The 23,742-nt window shown below is 47.0% G+C and overlaps 1 protein-coding gene across 1 annotated transcript in view; it reads right to left on the reverse strand.

Moving 5' to 3' along the window:
* The window catches only part of GRIK3 (glutamate ionotropic receptor kainate type subunit 3), a 197,182-nt gene that overhangs the window by 73,155 nt on the left and 100,285 nt on the right, over positions 1-23,742 (reverse strand). Inside the window, exon 2 of the mRNA XM_056123057.1 lies at positions 2,442-2,618. Coding sequence (XP_055979032.1) covers positions 2,442-2,618 — 177 coding nt within the window. The remainder of the gene's footprint in view (positions 1-2,441; positions 2,619-23,742) is intronic.

Raw genomic sequence — 23,742 nt, forward strand, 5'->3', positions numbered from 1 at the left:
TGGGGGCCTTCGTCCAGTAGGAGCTCCGGGAGTCAGTTAAGGCTGGGTTTGGCCCAGGCCTGCCAGTAGCACAGGGGTCTTTGTATAAGCTTCATGATTTTCAGGAAACAGAGAAGATCTGGCAGGGCTGTCTGTGGGTGGTGGGGCCCCCTCGACCACATGGTGACTCCTGTGTTTTGCTCTGTGTCCTGACTTCTCTACCGAGTAGCAGTGGTTGGGTTCAGTTATTCTGTGACTGTATGAGGCCGGGAAGAGGGTGCCAGCATAGACTCAGCAGGAAAGGGGACACAGACCACCTGGAAGAGAGCAGGGAGGAGGCATCTGGCCCAGGACAGGCCAAGGGTCAAAGGACCTTTCAATTCACAATGAAAAATGTTGGGGTTCCTCTAGTCTTCTTGCAATTTGGTTCTGAGTTTCCAGAATGTCAGCGGTTGGGGCCAGAGAGATAGCACAGTGGGTAGGGCACTTGCCTTCCACACAGGCAATCTATCTTCAATCCCCATATGTTATCCTGAGCACTGTCAGGAGTTAAGCCCTGAGCACCACCAACTGTGGCCCAAACACCAAACTTAAAAGTCAGCAATCCTCCTGTTCTGTGTCAGGAAGGGGAAGCAGATTAGTGACAGAGGGTTCCACTGTAGGGAAGCGCTTGGGGGGTGAGGCCCTTTACCTGACAACACACTGTGTGGAGAGCCAGGTGGTAAGTGTGACAGGAACAAAGTCCAAGAGGGTCCCTCACACAGGCCTCTAGCAGAGTCAAGCCCATTTTGTGGATGAGAAGACTGAAGCGCAGGTACTTCATCAGCAGAGTTGGCAGTGAGCAAATGTAGACCTTCAGACTCCCAGACTCTCTGGACTTAGATGGGGTTTTGAAAAGCAACAGCAGCAGGCAGCACTGTGGCTGGTCTGCACCTGGGAGCCCTTGATTCACTACTGGAGATAGATGAGAAGGGCCATCGCGGGCCCCTTCTGGGCAGCTATGTCCAGCCACCTCCCTGCCCCATTCTCACACTTCATTATTTGACTCATTTACACATCACCCCACTGAGCACTTTCCATATGCCAGTCTCTAAAGTGTCATGTGACCAAGGTCATGGCAGCGATGAAGCAATTTCTTTTTCACTAGTGCTCAGGAGCAGGGAAAAGACATTCAACCCATACAATTATTTAACTGCAAATTGTGACAAGCGCCTTAAAGAAGAAAAGCAAGAGGTGAAGACAGCTTAAAAGTCCTTCCTGGGAACGAGCGTCTTTAGGCCTAGAATTTTTAAATGGAGTCCCATGAAACTTCAGGCATCTCTGAAAGTTTAAAGTTCAATAAAAATGATGTATATATGAATTCATATATATGAACTATCTGTCTTAAAACAGTAACAAAAAAGCACACTTGTCACCCAAATGTGCCATATGCCCCCTTGCAAACGGCTTGTTCACTCGGGGATTGACACATCCCTTTGCTCTGTGTGTGCGTGGCTCTTGGAACAGACTTCCTTTCCTTCTGTGCACTCGTTGGAGGGACCATGAATGTGTCACTCATGAAGAGGGGTGCAGGCCAACTTTTTCAAAATGTTACTTTTGGGGCCGAGGGGATCACTCAAAGGGCTGAGTGCAGGCTTTGCACGAGGGAGGCCGAGGTTCATTTTCTGGTCCCTGAGCACCACCAGGAGCACAGAACTGCGAGTTTGCTCCAAGGAGTGATGGACAGGAGTGATTCAATGCCCGCACCATAAATAATATAGTAATTATTTCCGTTACTTTCAGAATTCAGGTGTGGGGGAAAACTGTTTAATTGAACACATGGCACCTTATTTTAGCAAATGGTATGTTTCTTTGTTATTGTGCAGACAAAATAAATATACAAATACATTGAATGCTGAGGCCAATGTCAGCTTTTAGGTGTCACCTAGAGCCTCCGGGGTTAAAATGCAGCCACTGAGAAAGCTTCTTTGTTTTTAGGAAGTGTTCTGATGGCAAGTGAGTGCTGCCTATTGAACCCACACAAAAGCCCTGTGATGTGTTTCAAAAGTGCTGATATTCTGCATAGGATGTTAATTAAAGGAGGGAAAAACAAATTTAAAAACATAAGCTATGTTCAGAGGTATTAAAGATCTGGGTTGACTCCTTCCTGCTACCTCTTCAGCCCCGCCTCAGCAATGCCCCCCTCTCCACAACCAGCCCCACCCATCACCCATATCCTCACATCACCCATCATTGCCTCACAGTCTCTGTTAGTGGCCTAGGAATTTCTAATGGAAACCCGCTGTTCCTGGAAGATGACGTGGCCGAACTGACACAGAGGCAGTTTATCAACCAGGTATGAAAGACCCAAGGTCCGTGTTCCCCTAGGAGGTTGGCCCTTTTCAGGACCTTGAAGAGCAAACGTGGCCTCCCACCCCCTCCCAGGGCCCAGGAAGGGTCTGATGTGCCCCAAGCACACTCACCCTTCTTGGTGGCCTCAAAGCTGTCGTGGAAGTGAATCCTCTGGATGTCGTAGGTGAGAGTTGTGTTGGGCAGCAGAGTTCTGTTCCTGTTGATGATGTTGGCAGAAAACCGGAAGGCATGTTCCTCTGCGTTCATGACCTGGGCATTGGGGCCATCTGTGTACTCGAAGATTCCTCCTGCAGGAGATGGGACAGTGGTGTGTCGGGGGAAGAAGTTGGACATGCACGGAGGCGCCACACTCGGGGGCTTTATGGGGAACAGTGGCTCTTCTCCCGGGTCGTCAACAATATCTTAAACAATTCCCATATAAATTATGCAGAGCATAAGAAACAGAGAGTCTTTTGCCTTCATTTTACTCAGCTAGCAAATTTCTGGAGTACTGACAGTCAATAAAATGACCAACTTACTAATATTGCTATAAAAAATTCATGATAGAGTGCTAACAATTAGAACCCATCAGAATATTACAAGGATAATACAGCATGACCAAGCTCAGTTGTATTTCAGGTATGTAAGAGTGGTTCAATATAAAAAAAATCTATGAATATCATCCCACTCAAAAGGGGAAAAAAATCACATGATCCACTCAGAAAATGTAAGAAAGCATTTGATAAAATCCAATAGCTACTGCTGTTAAGAATATTTATTAAACTAGCCCCAGAAAAGACACTTCCTTGAAGCATCTTTAGCACAAATTGGCCTTTAATATCACATTAATGTTGAAACACCAGAAGTATTCTCATTAAAGGGGGAAAAAGAGTAGGGTAAGAATTCACATCACACCAGCCGTCAATGAAATAAGAAAAAAATAATTTAGAGGCATGTTTCTTGGAAAGAAAAAACTGATTTGTACATGATAAAAATAATTCCCTAAAACCTCTTAAAATAAATCCTTAAACATTAAAACTAATGTAAGAGGGGTTAGGGGATACAGCTCAGTGTTGGATATTAACCCTAAGTGTTATAGGCTTCATCAGTGAGTTGCCTCTTTTCCACCTCCCAGAGAAGCTTACCACGCTCTTGCTAGCATTTCTAATTTAGTTAAAGCTTATCTTTAACCTTTTCTTTGTGTTTTAACCCTCATCGTCACAGTTCCCAAGTCAGTCTTCATTAATTATAAGCCAAAACTCCCTGGTAATTCTGTACTTTGTATTTGTAATGCTTTGTATTTGAACTGCTGTGTATTTGTACTTGCTTTTTCTATTTCCCCGGTAGCTTTTTTAGATTTTACTACAGAGCAATGTTCTTTGGTTAAACACAGAAAAACCGTTAATGCTATGCTCCTAATATTTGGGAGTTGATTGACTCTGAAATAGATCTACTCCTGGGCATTGGTCACAATTACTTGACTCAGGCTTCAGTTGCTATAGTTTTGCTATAGTAGGAACCAAAAGGGAGGTCCTGCTGCAGGACTGGGATGGACCTAGGGCAAGTGGCAAAGCTACCCTGGCATCAAAATGGAACAGTCTAGAAAGCATAAATGCATGGTTTTGATGCAAGCTGTTTTGACTTAAGAGACAGGACCCCCGTGGGGAAAGACAAGCTGAACTGGCCCGAGGACTTAGTCTGGGATTTATGGTAAAAACCTTGATTGCTCTCAGAGCCCAGAGAACTAAGTTTTGGGATCTTTGTCTCTTACTGTGTTTATCCAAACAAATGCAAGTACTGACAAGAAATAAACTTAATTGTTTGACATACACAACTAGAAGGAAAGACAAAAGCAATGTAGATGTCCCTGGGAAACAGAGTGTCTCCTTGAGTTAATCTCTCCAAGAGAATTGACTCTGCCAAATGTTTTATCTCTGTAAATGATCAAGCACACCTAGGTCCTATACCTCAACCCCCTCAGTTGTTCTATAAGTAAACTTGCAGCTCTGCATTAAATGGGCCATTTTTACCATCAGACTGTGGTCCTCCTCCATCTCTCTGTCTCTCTGCTGGGGAGGCCTGGGGAGGACGGGAGGCAGCTCTCAATCACCTACTGCATGCATTATACAGTACCCACACATTTTGTGAACTCACACATTTTGTGAACTCACACATTTTGTGAACTCACAGCTCAGCAGTAGACAACTTGACTCAAATATATAAGGACTCAGTTCTATCCCTGGTACCACAAAAAGTGAAAATGAAAAATAAAACTACTAAGAACTAATCAAGAGTCAAGTTAAGTCACCAGTTATCACAAGTTAATAATGCTTCTTTATGAGGGACCACTATGACAATAATTGTTAGAAATGATCATTCTGGACAAGAATTGAGTGCTAAAAGTAGGTAAAGGAATATACATGATAACCTTACGGTACCTGTACCACAAACCATAATGACCAAAAGGAGAGAGAGAGAGAGAGAGAGAGAGAGAGAGAGAGAGGAAAACTGTCTTCCCTAAAGGCAGACTGGGGGTGAGGGGTAGAAAGAGGGAAATTTGGGACATTGGTGGTGGGAAATGTACATTGGTGACGGGAGAGTTGTTGGAACATTGTATGACTGAAAACCAATCATGGATAACTTTGTAACTGTTTATCTCACTGTGATTTAATTTTTAAAAAATGCTTCTTTATATCAGCAATAAATAATCAGTAAGAAAACTTAATGGGAAATATTTTCTCTCTACTAGCAACAAAAATATACAAAGATGAATAATAAATCAATAGCCAGTATATGAAAACTCTGGTGTCAAAATGACAAGAGAAGACCAGGATAACAGTTCACCAGGCTGGAGCTCCTGCATGCAGGACACCCAGGTTTGATCCCTGGCATTACATGTTCCCAGAGCATGGCCAAGAGTTACCCCTGAGGAGCTGGAGCGATAGTACAGCAGATAGGGTGTTTGCCTTGCACGCGGCCAACCTGGGTTCGATTCCCAGCATCCCATATGGTCCCCCTGAGCACTGCCAGGAGTAATTCCTGAGTGCATGAGCCAGGAGTAACCCCTGTGCATTGTTTGGTGTGACCCAAAAAGCAAAAAAAATTTTTAAAAAAAGTTAATCCTGAGTGCCTAACCAGGAAAAGTCCCTGAGCACCACTGATGTGGCATCCCACCCCCCACCCCCAAAGTGACAAGACACCTTAGAGGAGAGACAAAAGCAGACAAATAAATAGGTACAAGAATCAAAGGTGAAGGTGTCAGTTTTCTCCAAATTAATCTATCTGTTAAATGCGATTCCAGTCAGAACCATAAAAGCTTTTTTACTTTCACTTGACAAAACGACTCTAAAATGCACCTAGAAGACTAAACAGGAGAAAACAGCCTAAAAAGAGAAAGGACTTGTGCTGAAAAATTTCAGATACAGCATAAAGTCCAAATAATGAAAATCACTGCATTGGAAAACATCCATGGAGCGAAAGAAAAGCTTGCAGAGAGTCAAGTAGACACAAGTATTTAGGACTTGATAAAAGTAGCTCTTTCCAATCAGCAGGTAAAAAGTGAATTATTCATTAATTGCACTGAGATAATTATTCAATTATTTTGGAGAAGTCTAAGTGGGATTCCAATCTCAAGCCATACATCAAAATAAGTTGCAAATGGATTAGTGATTCAGTATCAAGGTAAGAGTAGAACATGAAAGAGAATACCATTGAAGTGCCCCAAATAAAATGTAGGTGAGTATTAATACAGCACTGAGGTGACAGCCTCTGAGCTTTCTGATAGTCAGAAACCATAGGCGAATGATTGATAATTCCACAGAAATAACATAAGACTCATCTCCCTCAAAAACACAACAAATAAAATGCCTGGTAAATTTGGGAACAGCATTCATAACGTACAGTGCAATGCATAAGTTGATATTCTTGTTCTATGAAAAGCATTTACAAGTCAACAAAAAAGACCAAAATACTCCTGTAGAAAACTGTGCAAATGTATGTTTCACAAAAGCAGAAAGAATATTCATACAAAGGAGCTACTGATATTTTAAGAAGTGTGCATCTCCTATCATCAAAAAAAAACTGGACTTAAGCCAATAATTCGGCACTCCCCATCCCCGCCACTGATCCCATTTTTAAACATAAAAGAGAGCAGACTGGGGGAGAGTGTTTGGAAACAGACGCCTGCCTCGCTGTCGGTAGGAGTGGGAACTGCACATTTGTCTCCCTCATACCCATTAGAAGTAAATCAAAGGGACTGGAGACAGGATTCAGTGGGTAGTTCACTTGCCAAGCACACAGCTCACCTGGGTTCAATCCATTCCCCAGCATCCCATGTAGTTCCCTGAGCACAATCAGGAGTGATCCCTGAGAATAGAGCGAGATGTCCTGACAACTGCCAGGTGTGGACCCCCAAAGAAACACCAAAAAAAAAAAAAGGCAGTTTAAATGCCATTAAGGAGCTGGAGAGATAGTACAGTGGGTAAGGTGCTTGCCTTGCATATGATTGACCGGGGTTTGTTCAATCCTTGGCATCCCATATGAGCACCACCAGGAGTGATTACTGAGTACAAAGCCAAGAATAATCCATGAGCATTGCTAAGTGTGGCCCCAAACAAATAAACTCAAAACAAACAAAATACCAAAAGAAGAAATGTCCTTAAAAGACTTGCATCTTAGGGTCAGGGAGAAGCACATGGGTTAGGGGCTTATCTGAGCTTGACTCAGGTTGTATTCCAGACTTTGCATGGCCCTAAGCACCCCTGGGTGACCCTGTTGGTCCAACACCATGAGAAGCACCGTATCTTCAAGCTGTCACACATAGCCCACACTGTCCAGCAAGTATTGTGGGGTATGACCCCCTGGGCACCCAGGGCCCTGCCTAGAAGAGCCCCCTCCTGCAAATTCTCACATCTCTGACTCAACAGTTCAGCTTCCAGGAACTGGTCTGAGCAGCAACAGCAGCCGTTTAGATAACCCATGGGGAGGGGAAGAGATGCCCAGCGCTTGAGAAATGGCAAATAAATGGCTTCTGCTAAGCATTTCCACATCACGGCTGGCACCCAATGTTTGGGAAATGCTTCTGGCAGATATTTTAAGTTAAAATGAAGATTATGAAGCAGAGGCTAGAATGTGACCCCAGGTCAGAAGAGGAACAAGAGAAGAAAAGGAGCAGGAAGCTTGGTCACTGTGCTAGAATCGAAGGGGACCTTTCAGAGCAACAGTAACTCAAGTCCAATGGGGTCAATTTATTTTTCTGTTTTTTGTGTGTGTTTTTCTAATTTTCCAAACTTTGGTTTCTTTCTAAAAATTAATGTCACTGAGGTATTATCTTTAGTTAAAAAATTTCACAAAGTCCACCTTGCTTTCAGTGTTTGGGGATTTTAAAAGCCATATGAGAGTTATGTGACCGTCACTTGGATCTGGTTTTAGAATTGCTTCCATCACCCTAAGAAGCACTCCCGTTCCCTGTGAGACCAATCAGCTAATCAGCCCCCACCAAGCTGCCCACCTGCTTATCCCTGCACAATCTCTGAGCCCGTCTCTTCTGGACAATTTGTAGGAACAGAACCGCACTTTGTGGCCTCTGTCTCTATCTTTTCACTTGGCTTGCTATGCACTTGGGCTGAATAGCAGCTAATCCATGTCAAAAACAGGATCAGCATCTTGTGGTTGTTAGAGGTCATTGCTTTGTCCAAATATATCATGTTTTACCCACTTCCACCATTGTGGAAACTTAAGAAGCTGCAAATGTTTTTAAAAAGTGAACAAATAAATTATGTGCCCCCTCCCCAGCCACTTCAGCATGTTAACAATATGTAACCTGTGTATGTGTGTGTGTATGCATACACATGAGTGATGCATACACATGACCAGTAAGCACAGGCCTACAAACAGGCTAGAAAGCACCCTCAAATGGTGAGGGGTTCCCTAGCAGTAGAGTTGTGGGAGACTTCCATTTCCTTCTTGCTGTTTTACTGTGTTTTCAAAAACTTTTGCAGAGACATGTGTTCTCCTTCTCATCAGAAAGCCATCATGTGACTCTGTGTGTGTGTTTAAAGGAAAATAAATGATCAAAATACCATATGACCCAGCAATTCCATTCTGAGGAATATAAATTCAGAAAAACAAAACAGATACAGAAACACATTTATGTATAAGGATTTTCTTGACACAATATTGAGAAAAATAGAAACAATTTAATGTCCAAAAGAAGGAGAGAACTCAAAATATTAAGATCCACCCAGCTGGCAGAGCGTCTCGCAGGCATTAGCAGTCAAGGCATAGGATGGCAAGAACCAGGTCCAGGCTTTACTCTAAAATGATCCAGGAGGTGGGTGTGGAGGGGTTGTTGGAGGGCAGGAGGGATGGTTGCTGGGGTTTCTGGTTGCTGGGACCAGCATGGTATATGCACAAGGGTTCTTGACACCACTCATCCAGAGTATGGGAGAGAGATATTCTCCATAATAGAATATTCTTGAAAAATTGAGTGCTAAAAGTAGATGAAGAATATATATGACAATCTCTCAGCACCTATATTGCAAACCATAATGCAAAGGAGAGAGAGAGAGAGAGAGAGAGAGAGAGAGAGAGAGAGAGAGAGAGAGAGAGAAAGAGAGAGAATGTGCGCACATGAGAGAGAGAGAGAAACAGACAGACAGACAGAGACAGAGAGATGGAGAGATGGAAAGTGTCTGTCATAGAGGCAGGCTGGATGGGATGGGGGCAGATGGAGAGGGTAGCAGGAGGGAAACTGGGGACATTGGTGGTGGGAAATGTCACTGGTGAAGGGATGGGTGTTGAACAGTGTGTGACTGAAACCCAGTCATGAGCAACCTTGTATCTCATGGTGATTCAATTTAAAAAATAAAATAAAGCAGTCTTAACATAAAAAATAAAATCTAAATTTATAAAACTTGTAGAATAAAACACAGATTTAAAAAAAGGATTTTCTTGAAAGTCACAGTCTAAGGAAGATAAAAATAACAACAGGAGAGAACACTCAGAAAAGAGATGCACTCTTTCCCATGCTCTTGTTTTCTGAAACTCAAGAATCAGACAAAAGCTGAGGAAATCAAAGATTGCTAGGAGAAAACCCGTGGCATGCAACCACAGAGAAACTAATCCACTCCAGCATACCGGCAACAAACAGGGAGGAATTAAAGAGGTAAAAGAGGAGATCCTATTTACAAAAGCAACAAGGAAAACGTGAAATACGCAACAGTAAATATGTAATTCCGACATTCGAAAACGACAAAACTTTACTGGGGGACATAAAAGCAGACTTGAAATAATGGAGAGTCGTAACTTTCTCCTGGAAAGGAAGACTCGGTATTGTAAAGATGTCAGCTCTCCTCAAATTAATTTATAAATTTAATGTAATTTCAATTAAAATCAAAAAGGACATACCGGAAGGGCATACACCACAATGTTAACACAAGTTCTTTCTAGAAAGTAAAAAGATAATGGATTGCTCAAGCTTCGTGCTGTTTCCCTCCAGTCGTCTGCACTGAAAGAGAGCTAGGGTCATACGGAAATAAGGTTCCAAAAAGCCTCTGGAAAAAAAATAACCTCAGAGAAGAGGCTCATCTTCTAACCCCCCAATACCTGCAACAAATGAATATTACCACTGGACATCTAGATCACGAACAGAAGCTCATATTTTCTTTCTTCCTTTCTTCTTCTTGCGGGGTGTGGTGTCATGGGGGGTTTAGACCACATCCGGCAGTGCTCAAGGCTTACTCCAGGCTTTGAGCTTAGGAATCACTACTGGCAACCTCAGGAGACCCAATGAGATGCCAAGGATTGAAGCCAGGTGGGCCATGTGCAAGGCAAGTGGGCAATTCACTGTGCTTTCTCTCTGGACCCTCGTATTTATTACATTCTTAGAAAAGAAAGCTGGAAGGATTCACACCAATTTGTTACCAGGGATTGCTGCTAACAAAGGGGTTTATGGGTAGTCATTTATGCTTTACTTTGCTCTTGGAATTTTCTTGAATTTTACAAATTATCTTCAGTATGGATGTGTGATTTATTTATTTAATTTTTATTCTATATTTAATTGAAGCACCATGAATTATAAAGTAACCATGAGTTATTCATGATTGAGTTTCAGGCACAGTGTTTCCATTGCAATCCCTTCACCAGTGTCCATTTCCTTCCACAACGTATCTCATTGCTTTTGGAGACTGAGCAAGGAGCACGGAAACCCACTGATCAACCATTTAGGGACCTTAACCTGCCCCTCGGGAACTATTGCGTCTGCCTTTGCCTGTTGCTAGGAAGCCCCAGAAATGCTGCTTCTGCTCCAAGCCCCACCCCTTGGAAGGAAAGCTGCTTTGGGTCCTGGCTTCTAGAGAGAGCACCCACCCGCCTTGGAGGCAGCTCCCCCATGCAACTGGCTCGTCTCCATTCTCTCCCTTCCCATACATTCCTCATGATCGTTATTTAAAGAGGCTAATAAGTAGGTTGGCACCGTTGATTAATGCATAATCTTAATCATGATTGCATAGTGTAATTGGCATTAATTTGAAGAGCCAGTTCATTATGAAAATAATTGTCACTGCTTTCTACTTTAATAAAATGGAGCACAGACACCAAGGCTGCTGAGAAAATGCGAGGGTGCACGCACTTGTGTGTGTGTGTGTGTGTGTGTGTGTGTGTGTGTGTTTATGTGTATGCTGGCACAGCACACATGATGAGTCTCAAATGATGTGAGCAGGGGTGGAGCGCAGATGCAGCTGGAACATCTTCTCCAAACAAAATCTTGAGTGGAGGCCCAGTGGATGAAACCACCCCCACTACCAAGAGAGGCACATGAATTGAGACAGGGATGGGCTGAAGGCTCGCAGGAACCTCTATGGCTCAGTGTTATAAGAACTACGATGGGCTCATTTTACATAAGAGAAAGTTGAGGTGCAGGGAAGATAAGGCTCTTGTTAAAACTGCTACGGGGGAGGGGGCACAGATCATGCATAGGGTAAGGCACTCGTCTCGCACGTGACCAGTCCTGGTCCTCGGCACCACACATGGTCCTCAGAGCACTGCCAGGAGTGACCCGTGAGCACCGAGGCCTTGAGCACTGCTGAGTGTGAACCAAACTCCCTCCATCGTCCACCCCCACCTCCCAGAAAAAACCCTACTATGTGAATAGTTCAAGGGGGAAAAATGCAAGCTTAGCATGCTGGAAAATGGATTTAGCCTCCTGGGGACCGAAAAGAATGACCCAGCCCCCAAGTGCTACCACTGGGTGTGACCCTCAAAACCTGCAAGTACAAGAAAAAAAATATATGTGAGAAATTCACTTTGGGAGCCTAATCCAGTTTACTAGAGCCCATGCCTACATCTCCAGAAATTCTGAAAGCTGGTTATTAAACTGTTGGCAGCTTGCAATGGGCCACAGGGAGTCTTTACCCCCCAGAAAACCGTGGATGCTGACTCAGAACTCCTCACCTCCCCCCCCCCGAGCATGTTCACTAGCATGTGTGGCAAAGTCAGCTTCATCTGGGCTCTTTGGAGACTTAGTTCCACAGTTGCTGAGAAAGTTCTGGAGCCTCGGGGCTCCCCCAAGCATGGCATGAAAGTCTCTGCTTGGATCTAACCTTTGCAGGGAGGGCAGGTCAGCGGGGTGGGGAGGTAGGGGGTGGGGGGATGGAGCGTCCAAAGAGCTGGACCCACCACAACCAATTCTGCCACGATCCGTGTTTCAAGGGAGATTCTGACAATCCTGCATATCGCTGCCAGGTTCGAAAGATTCTCTTGTTCTTCAGGGAGCCTGTTTTACGGTGGTGCTCATGTCCATGCTCTGGTGTACAACATGACCACACCTCCACCACCATCAAAGTACCCCACCACGGTCCTTATGCCACCCCCCAACCGCCTATCCTTCACCCTGCTCAGGCACTGAATTTCTCTTGTCAGAGTCCAAGGGGGTGTTTTCAAAGTAAATAAATGACCCCCCTTTTTTAAATGGAATCACCTCGAAATTACAAAACTATTCATGACTGGGTTTCACACATAGTTTGGACACCAACTCCTTCACCAGCATCTACTTCCCTGCACTAAGGGCCCTCTGACCCCAGTCTGCCTCCCACCACCAGTCTGCTTCTACAAGAGGTGCTTTTCCTTTTCTTTCTACAGGTTTCTGCACTGTGGTTTACAGTCCTGTTGCTGATGGGGTTTCATATCTTACCCTTTACCACCTTTCAGCACTCCTCCTCCTCCTGACTGAACACTTCCCTCCCCTCCCTGTCCTATCCCCCAACCCTGTCAGGTGACATGTTTTCTTTCTTTCTTTCTTTCTTTCTTTCTTTCTTTCTTTCTTTCTTTCTTTCTTTCTTTCTTTCTGCTTTTTGGGTCACACCCGGCGATGCACAGGATTTACTCCTGGCTCTGCACTCAGGAGTTACTCCTGGTGGTGCTTAGGGGACCATATGGGATGCTGGAAATCAAACCCAGGTTGGCTGCATGCAAGGCAAATGCCCTACCCACTGTGCTATCACTCCAGTCCCTAGGTGGCATGTTTTCTATTGAATGCCAGTTCTCATGTTCTTTGTTCCTATTGCTTTTGGGTATTAGCGATTCAACCATCATGTTTCTTCATATCCCTCCTTGAGAGATCCTTCTGTGTGGGTCTCTCTCCCTCTGACTCACTTCACTTAGCAGGAAGCAGGTCCCATGTAAATTTCCTGGCATAATATTTTCTTATAGCTTAGTAATATCCCAATGTGTATATGTGCCAGAGTTTCTTTATCCAGTCATCTATTCTTGGACACTTGGATTGTTTCCGGATTTTGACTATTATGGATGGTGCAGCCAGGAGCCTAGGGTGCAAATGTCCTTTCTCCATTTTGTTTTTGGGCCCTTGGGGTATATTTCAAGAAAGTGGAACTGCTGGCTCAAATGGAAGCTCAGTTTCAAGATTTCTTGGGAATGTGCATATTATTTGCCAGAAAGGTTATATTAGCGGACATTCCCATCAGCAGTGAATGAGCATTCCTTTCTCGTCGCATCCATGCCAGCACTGGTTGTTCTTGTTCTTTTTGGTGTGTGCCAAGTCTCTGTAGTGTGAGGTGACACTTCATTGTTGTTTTAATCTGCATATCCCTGATGATTAGTGATGTTTTGATCAAGTATATTTTGTCTTTGAGGAAGTTTCTGTTCATTTATTTCCCCCATATTTTTGGATGATTTTTTTGTAAAGTTCTACCAATGCTTTCTATAAAGGTAAGGTAAAGGTAAAGGCCCACCTGTTGACCGTCGATTTGCTCGAGCGGGCCCAGTAACGTCTCCATTGGAGACTTTTGTTGTTACTGTGTCTGGCATATCGAATACTCTCGGTAGCTAGCCGGGCTCTCCGAGAGGGGCGGAGGAATCGAACTCGGGTCGGCCATGTTGGCCGCGTGTAAGGCGAACGCCCTACCCGTTGTGCTATCGCTCCAGCCCTTTCTATAACTTGGATATTATAACTTGCGTTGTGCTATCGCTCCAGCCCTTTCTATAACTTGGATATTATAACTTGCTTTCTATAACTTGGATATTAACCCATTTTCAGATGAGTGTTTGGGTAAGTAATTTCTCCCATTCCATGAATTCTCATTGTTGTAAGATCATCTATTTTCCATACGTGACTGGACATGTGCTGAGGTTTCTGGGCCTACTGGTGACCACTCAGGACGCCTATGTGGGGCTGTCAGTCCTGCTACCCAGCGCTGCACCCTGCACCCCACAAGGGAAGTTGACCCAAGGGACCCCCAAGGTAGCTGCCATAGGGCAGACAGGGGCTGTTCTGAAGTCAGCTGTGATGCTCCACCTTCTCTGCCCCCCCCTTGGTCTTGGCAACAGCTGGCCCAGAGCAGACAGCTGGTGGGCTCACACAGGTCCTAAAGCAGCTAAAGGTGCTGAGTCCCTGGGGACTCGACTCCCCAGCATGGGCCCAGACTCATGTTCTGGACCCAGGGACTGAGTCTGCTCACACTTCCCGCCTGCTTTGTTCTTTCTCTGAAGTTTCCAATATTCACCGCGACCCTGTGAGGTTGGTGTCTGACGGCCTCTTTGGGGGCCGCCTCTCTCTCTGCTCTGATCAGGGGTCCCTCATCTCCCCATGCCAGCCTGAGCTGGTTTTGGGTGAGCTGGCGCAGCTCTGAGCAGCCTGTGTGCTGGGAGTTCCAGGGCTACTTCCCGCTGTGGGTGTCCTGGCGCTGCCGTGAGGCCTGTTTCCTGGGCCTCTCGGTGCCCTAGTCTGAGCAGACATTGCCTAGAGTGTGAGTCAGTTGGGTTCTCTGTTGGGCAGAGAATACAGTTTACAGAGGTGAGTCATGCGAGTGGGAAAGGTCCAGGATGCGCTTACTGAGGTTCTGGGATGGGAGGGGAGGAGACAAAAAGCATGCGTGGGTCCCTCTGATTTGACAGCTTTCCCATCATCCCTCTGTTCCTCTGCTCATTCATCTGCTCCCGGGGTCACTGGCTGCCCCTATGAATGAGGTACCATACTGGACGCTGGATGCATAAGAGAGATTAGACATGATGAAAGAGAAGAAAGACATTAAAAAACCAATCCCGTTCACAATAGTACCTCAGGAAATCAAGTACCTTGGAATCATCTGAACCAAAGAGGTGAAGGATCTACACAAGGACAATTACAAAACACTACTTCAAGAAATGAAAGAGGAAATGGAGACACATCCCCTGCTCATGGATAGGGAGGATTAACATTATCAAAATGGCAATACTGCCCAAAGTACTATACAAATTTAACGCAGTCCCTATCAGAATACTCATGACATTTTTCAAAGAAATAGACAAAACACTCCTGAAATTTATATGTAACAATACCCCCCCTCCACGAATAGCTAAAGCAATCCTTGGGAAAAAGAAGATGGGTGGCATCACCGCCCCCCCCCCCCCCCGCAACTTCAAACTGCACCACAAAGCAGTAGTAATTAAGACAGCATGGTACTGGGCTAGAAACAGACCTGCAGACCAATGGGACAGAGTTGAATATTCTATCACAACCCCCCAAATATATGACCACTTAATCTTTGACAAAGGAGCAAGAAATGTGAAGTGGAACAAGGAAAACCTCTTCAACAAATGGTGCTGTGAAAACTGGATAGCTATCTGCAAAAAAATGAACTCTGACCTCTGTCTAATGCCAGGCGCAAAAGTCAGATCAAAGTGGATTAAAGACTTCAATATCAGACATGCATACATAAGGTACATGCATACATACATAGAGGAAAATGTAGGCAGAACTCTCCACGACATTGAAACTAAAGGCATCTTTAAGGATGAAACAGCACTGACCATGCAAGTGGAAGCAAACATAAACAAATGGGACTACATCAAACTAAGAAGCTTCCGCACTTCAAAAGAAACAGTGACAAAAATACAGAAGGAGCCCACAGAATGGGAAAGAATATTTACCCAATACCCATCTGATAGGGGATTAATATCCATGATATACAAGACACTAGTAGAATTGTGTAAGAAAAAACTTCCAACCCCATCAAAAAATGGGGAGAAGAAATGAACAGAAGTTTCCTCAAAAAAAGAAATACAAATGGCCAAAAGGCACATGAAAAAATGCTCCACATTGCTAGCCATCAGGGAGATGCAAATCAAAACAATGAGATATCATCTCACACCACAGAGACTGGCACACATTCAAAAGAACAAAAGTAACCAGTGCTGGCATGGATATGGGGAAAAAGGGACACTCTTTCACTGTCGGTGGGAATGCCCACTAGTCCAGCCTTTCTGGAAAACAATATGGACAGTCCTTCAAAAACTAGAAATTAAGCTTCCATATGACCCCCGCAATACCACTTCTTGGAATATATCCCAAGGATTCAAAAAAGCACAGTAGAAATGACATCTGTACCTGTATGTTCATTGCAGCACTGTTCACAATAGCCAAAATCTGGAAACAACCCAAGTGCCCTAGAACAGATGACTGGTTAAAGAAACTTTGGTCCATCTACACAATGGAATACTATGCAGCTGTTAGGAGAGATGAAGTCATGAAATTTGCTTATAAATGAACAGACATGGAGAGTATCATGCTAAGTGAAATGAGTCAGAAAGAGAAGTACAGACACAGAAGGACTGCACTCATTTGTGGAGTATAAAACAACATAACATGAGGCTCACACCTAAGGACAGTAGATACACGGGACAGGAAGACTGCTCCATATCTGGAAGTCTGCCTCATGAGCAAAGGGAAGAAGGCAGCTGGAATAGAGAAGGGATCACTAAGAAAATGATGGCTTGAGGAACCGGTCGGGATGGGAGATGTGTGCAGAAAGTAAATAAAGGACCAAACATGATAACCTCTCAGTGTCTGTATTGCAAACCATAATGCCCAAAAAGTAGAGAGAGAGTATGGAGAATGTTGTCTGCCATGGAGGCAGGAGGGTGGGAAAGGAGGGCATACCAGGGATATTGGTGGTGGGAAATGTGCACTGGTGGAGGGATGGGTGTTTGATCATTGTGTGATTGTAACCCAAACATGAAAGCTTGTAACTATCTCACGGTGATTCAATACATTTTTTTTTAAAAGAGAGATTAGACATGCTTAGAAGAGGAGATGTGAGCTGTGGGACAAAGGGAAATCTCTGTGAGAGTGAACATTCCCCCCATGATAAGAAGAGTCTAGAAAGCCACGAGGAATTGGAGAGGGGCCATTACCAAGGCCATCTTCCTGGAGGAGGCAGCATGTGCTGTGCCCAGGGTAGGGCCTTGGAAGGAGTATGGTGGTTGGTGGGGGAGATGGACCTTGGGTGGGTGGGGTGGACTGGGGGCTTGTGCTAGGGCGGGTAAGAGAGCCACAGAAATTGTACTTTTGAGTCAATAAGGAGATGAGATGAGGAGGGGGCTGGGGGACTGGGAGAGTATACACCAAACACCCCCTGAGTCAGGATGGGGCTGGAAAGCCAGGTGAGCATGGGGCTCCAGCCTGGTACACCCCACCACCTTCTTGTGTGTGACCTTGGGCAAGTCCTTTCCCTGCCTCATGTTCACTGTTTGCAGACAGGGATATTAATAGTGCTTGCACCCTGGGGCTATTTTAAGGCTTAAGTGGCCTGAATCATCTTGGGCACATCGTGAGCCCGGGGAAGGAGAAGTTATTATTACGCGGTGAGTGGGAAGCTGGAGTCTTTCGCTGAGTGGGGGGCACCCAGAGGAGAGCAGTGCTAAGGAGAGCACGTGCCCTGCTCGGGGGCACCCCTGGGAAGGGCTTCTGATTGAGTCCCACGGCCTGGTGGCAGTTGCTTTAATTGATCTGGTGATACGCAGAGCTTTGTCTGTACAACTCAGGGACACGCAAGTCAAATATTGCAGGATCGACCGTGTGGGAGGACGGCCCGAGGCTGCCGAGCTGCCCCGAGACCCTAATGACCGATGGGCTGTCACCGGCAGAGCGGCAGAAGCCTGGGCTGCTGGGAAGGGGCCACTGCAGCAGGGCCCAGGGAACCACACGCGCCCTTGCCAGAGGCACCGGGAACACAGAGCCAGAACCCGCACCAGGGGGGCCGCCCCCAGCCTGGTGGCCCATTCTGCTTCCTAGATGGCACCACTGGGCCAGCCGGCCTCCTGTGTACCCCATGCCCAATGCAGAAGCCAGCCTGGGAGCTGCACAGCTGAGGCCCCTCCTGGTCCAGCCTGAGCATTTTCAGGCAGGGCAGCCCCAACTCATGAGGCCTGGGCCACCCTCCCTGCCTCTGCCTGTGCCCAGGAGTGTCCTCCTCTGCCTCTTTTTGTCCTTCCTGCTGCCTCCTTCCAAACCTAGCTTCCCGCTCTCCTATACCTGTCCTAAAAGTCGCTGTTGTGGCCAGGGTCCTGCCACCAGCATCTTGGGTATTCTCAGGCAAAAGTGCCACCTTGTCCAGTACCTGGGACAGGCTACTGGAGCCAGGGCGTGATGCTAAGGAGTGGCCTATGCCAGAAGGCAGGGGATAGGTGGACAATCCCAGAGTCTTCACCCCTCACAAACCCCATCCAAGACGCCATCCACTCTACACGGGGCTGCCTCCCTGTCTGCTCCCAGGCTCCCTGGTCTCAGCCCCAGATACACCAATTTCACCCTAGGAAAGTGGTCCCAGCAACCCTTTCCTGGTCCAGCACAGCTGAGACGAGCTTGTTAAATAAATGCACAAGAGCATGTAACACATTTACAAGTTTACATGCTTGCGTGCACACGCACACATACAAACACACATGCTGTCTGCTTAAAAATGCTAATACTGGGGGTTGACGAAATAATACAGGAATTAAGACACTTGTACACAACCAACTCTTGCTTGATCCCTAGCACCGCCTGTGAACCCCCAAGCCCCACCAGGAGTGATTCCTGAGCACAGAGACAGGAGGAAACCCTAAGTACAGCTGAATCTGAGTCTGGTGCCAACCCTTCACACACACACACACACACACACACACACACACACACACACATGCTAATTCTTGTTTCAGAATACAGGCTTTGCATGTGGGAGCCCTGGACTCAATCCCCGGCACTGCATGGTCCCCCGTTACTGGCAGGAATGGCCCCTAAGTACAGGTATGACACAAAAATAAAGAAAATAATGTCAAAACAAAATTTAAAAAGCTAATCCCAGTTCTGGACTTTGACACTTTGACAAAGCAAAAAAACATTTACGTATGTGCCAGCCCGTCATGCACGAACGAAGCTGTCGGGTGGAAGACTCCCTGGGTGCTGTGGTTTTGTGTCTCTCGTCCATCCTGTCCAGCAATGACCTACTGTTAGCAGAAGAGGAAGCCCCACCCCCACCCCAGGAGGAGCCACCAGCTGACACTCCCTCCACTCAACTCTACCCCCTTGCTCCCAGGCGGGGGCTGTGCCCGGACATACGGCTAGGGGGCGCTAGAGACAGGAGCCAAGTGGCCCTGGTTGTAGTTTGACCCCTCAGCTAGCCGCTGCCTCTCGGGCCTCCCAGAGGTGCCAGCCCCAGTAAGCCAGTCCTGCCTCCAGCAGCCCCGCAGTGGCAGACTACTCACCCATACTGGATCTTGGTTGGCCTGCATTTGGGGCGGCCGGGGGCCAAGGGCCAGGGGAGCAAACCTCCGGAAGTTAGCGGAGGAAGGAGTTAGTCTGTTCTGCATTATTACTCCTATCTTCATCTGCTTTAAATATCAATTGCTATGCAGGTTAAATACTTATTCAGATGCCTTTTAGCTTAAAAGCAAGCTAATTGATCTCTGGAGATCCTGAATGAACAGTGAAGAAACGGCACTAATTATAGAATCAACTTCCACTTCTAGATGTTGTTTTGTTTCTTCTCTCTGACAATACGGCAGTTGGGGGTGAGTGATGAGTTGCGGGGGGCGAGGGGTGAGCAAAGCACATGTTGTTTTCACTCGACAGGAAGAGCTAAGCACATGGTGCGCCCCTCCCTGCCTGGATACTGGGTGAGAGCTGGGTGGGTGTTCTCAAGGGCAGGCTGCCCCATGCCGGAAGAGCAGCTCAGCTCAGCTCTGGCCGGGATCCCTTCTGGTTTCCACCCACCCTCTGCCCACCCACCTTGCAGGGCCCCCTCCTTTTTTGTTTGTTTTGTTTTGTTTCTGGTCTCCCTCGGCAATGCTCAGGGATTACTCCTGACTCTGAGCTCAGGAATTACTCCTGGCAGTGCTCAGGGGGACCATATGGGAAGCCAGGGAGGGAACCCGGGTTGGCCTCCTGCACTGTCACTCCAGCCCCACGGGGCCCCTCTTTACTAAAGAAATCAATGTCAGTTGCTTCCCAGGCCCACTTCCGGCTCACACCTGGACTCCTCTGGGTTCTGAGTTCAGGATTTGCTCTGACCCTTGAGAGTCAGACGCACAGTCAGCCTCCCCTTGGTGTTGCTGCTCACCAGGCAGCCCCACAAACAACCCTGTGGTCCCCAGACCCTGGAATAGCAGGACTTGGGTTCCTCAACTAGGACCAGGATTCCTGTCTCCAGCCCCACTGGCTCTTCCATCCTGTCCTGACCTATCCACTCTGCTGCCCTGGGCGTCTGCGGTGGGCTGGAAGGAACCGTGTTGCTGCTTTCTCAGCGACACCAGGACTAGTTTCTACAAAGGCCCTCATCTCTGCAAGTCTGGGAACAGGAGTGACTCCAAGCCAAGCAGGCTTCTCTGCTGCAGAACTTTTCTGGGCATTTATTTCCCTCACGTGCAGCCTCCAAGAGGGGGGCTGGCATCAGCCACGTTTCTCAAACGCACTTGACGGCCGTGGAAACCTCCTCTGACAGAGCAGCTCACTGGCAGCGCGTTGGGGAATCGCTGGGTTACAGAGATTGTAGCAAAAGTTTCCTTTCCCTTCTAAGGTCTGAGCTGTCTAAAGTACAGGGCTAGAGTCTCCGCGTCTCGGTCTGCCCCATCCCAGTCCCCAAGCCCACTTCCGGTCCCCAGACACACACAAGGCCAACGAAGGAGGATGGAAGCACAGCAGCACTGCCTGACACCCACTCAACACAGGGAGCCGTGGGCCAGGTTCTGTTTCTTCCTGGATGGCTCCAGGACACCAGTCTCCGGGGGTCCTAACACAGGTTAGTGGCGTGATTACTCCTGGAGGCCCTCCGTATGTGCGAGTGTATGTGTGTGCACATGTGTGCATGTGTGTATAATGTGGATGTGTGCACATGTGGGTTGCACACATGTATATGTGGATATATGCACAGTGAGTATACAGCCACACATGCATGAGCACATGTACAAATGTGCACATGTAGGTACGTACACATCCATGCACAAGTAACGAACATGTATGTGCACACAGGTGTACACATGTGAAAGCATTATGCATGCAGGAGCGGGTGCCTGTGCATCAGTGCAGGCGTGAGCACACATATCATCGCTCGCTGGGGTGGAGGCACAGCAGGGAGGGACGATCCCAGGGAGCCAGTTCATCAGTGGATGCTTCGTGCCTCTCTCCCAAGGTATTGCACCGAAATAAGAGATTCTGACTTAATCGTGGTCCTTAGCCAATGAGGCTGCTGGCCTCTCCGCAAGCTCTCGGTGGCTGCAAGAAATCCCCAGCGACCTTGTCCCCCAGCAATGTGGCCTGCTGATGAGGACATGCTGCTCTCAGCCCTTCTCCAGCCAGCAGCCAGCCGGGATCCCCCTGGGCAGACGGTGGGCTGACCCCAGACCAATTGTTAGCCCTAGACCCCTCTACCCGGTGATAGCTTGTGTATTTCCCAGAGTTCTCAGCTCAGGCTGAAATGACCCCAGTCTCTATCATCTGCCTCTGCTGCCACCAGAAAACACTCCCTCCGGCACCCAACAGGCGATCCACACAGGCTGCTCACTGATGCATGACGGATGCTCGCGAAATGTGCATCTACACTGAGCATGAAATGGTGAAACCGCGGACTTCCAGGAAGTAGGCCACAGGGACGGCAGCTTTAACCAGAGTCATAATGGCCCTGGGTGGCAGACAGGGAACCCAAAAGAGCATAGCTGTGGGAAGGTCCCCTGACGGGAGCATCCATCTGGAAACTGACCATTTCTTGCCCAGTCCGAGAGACTCATTCCTCCTGGTCCCAGACACTCAGGAAGTTGGGGCTCGTAGCAGAAAGGGCTGCAGGTACAAGTGCAGGTGAGAGCGAAGCATGAGGGAAAAATCTGCAGTGACTCTCTGGGCCGAGGAAAACAGGGCTTTGGAATTTTTTTTTAATACAGCTGTAAACACACCGTCACTAAACTGTGCACTTTGAGCAAATGCAAAGACAATTTCCTGCATAACCATCTGGTATAGGTTAGCAGGGGACCTGAGTCGTTCAGGGGTCCTAGCAACAATGGTGACAATCCCCAATGCCCAGGAGCCTCTGTCTGAAGCCATCTGCGCCTTGCTGTCCCATGCATGCGCTCAGCCAGCCTCGGGCGGGCTAAATGGCTCCTCTCATTTTCCCCCAGAGGTGGAAACAGAAGCTCAGAGAAGCCAGTGATTTGTCCCGCTGTGCACAGCTTCCACACCACATTCATGCTTGCTCTGGCCTGACAGGGGCTGCCAGCTGCAAACACAAGCCTGTGATGAACCAGCACCTCACTTCTGACCCTGGGATCGTGACCTCATCAAGAGAGCAGCACCCCTGGAGGCAAGGGGGCGTTGCAGAAAGTCTGGCAACAGTGAAAGGTTTCTGTGCACGCCACAATCAAAATTTAATTCAAAGTCAATCATGTCACAAATCCAAGCGGTTTCTGGCAGTGCTCACCCATGCTGCATTTCCTGGGCAAACAGGGGTCACGCGTGGAAAAGGTTTAAGTGGATCTGAAGTCGGACATTGAGATGGACAGGCGAGCCAGGGAGGGCTGAGGAGAGCAGGTACCAGTCTTTGTTCTGGTACCTAACACCTTGCAAAATTCTCCCTTCTACCGTTCTGTCTCATCTCCCACAGGGCCTTTTCTGTGGCTTGGCTGGGCCACATCAGAAGTCCCCAGCCATGCCCTGGGCGACCCCATCTCTGTGCCTCATGCTTGTTGGAGTACAAGAAGCTTAGGTTTATCTGGTTACACCCATCAATCTGGTTACACCCATCACAGTGCTCCTGAAGCACTTCCACTTCCATTGTGTTTATCTGTAAACAGTCTTCCCTATGCTCTCCTTCCCACCCAGTTAATCAGCTTTCCCCTTAATCAGACTTTGTTAATTTGTAAGATCAGTTTCCCAGAAATCTATGATTTTATATGTATGAGTGAAATATTGCCTTTCTCCTCTCCTTATGCCTTATGAACAGTATACCTTAAGGTAATATCCTTTTTGTATAGATACAGGAAGACCGTTAACATTATGCTTTGTAACTTAGGATTTGATTGGCTTTGAATATTATTCACTCCCGGGCATCTGCTTTCTCGACTTAAGCCTCAGTTGCCCTTAGTTCCTAACACCCCCAAAGCAGGGTCCTGATGAGGGACTGAATGGACCCAGGGCAAGCGGTGAGCTACCCTGGCAGCGAAATGGGCCAGGCCAAGGTGCCACGATTCTTAACTATAAGTTAAGAGTTTGATCATAGACAAATGCTGTCATGATCCAAAAGTAACGACGAGACTAGGATCCTGCTAGGGGTGGGAAAGACTATCTGGTCTGAGCACTGTAGTCTGAGATCGAGATGGCCCTAGGAGAGCAATTCTATAAGTTTAAGATATTTCTTACTGTATCCATACAAAATGGTTTATATGATATATTCTTATATGCTTGTCTGACAAGGAGAGGAGAGACACACCCTTGGGATTCTGCTCTAGGGTGGGTCCTCATGCTGAGAGAGGATCTGTCCTAGGAGCGGCCTTCCCTGAGGCTAAGATTTCTACCCCTATTGATTGTGACCGCTCCTATGTGTAATTGTTTTCCCAATTCCTCTTGGCGAGAGATATAATGAGACTGTAGATTGGGCAGAGGGAGCAGAGACAGAAGCAGAGACAGAGCAGAGACAG

This window comes from Sorex fumeus, unplaced genomic scaffold (assembly GCF_029834395.1).
Source record: "Sorex fumeus unplaced genomic scaffold, SorFum_2.1 ptg000047l, whole genome shotgun sequence".
Lineage (NCBI taxonomy): Eukaryota > Metazoa > Chordata > Mammalia > Eulipotyphla > Soricidae > Sorex > Sorex fumeus.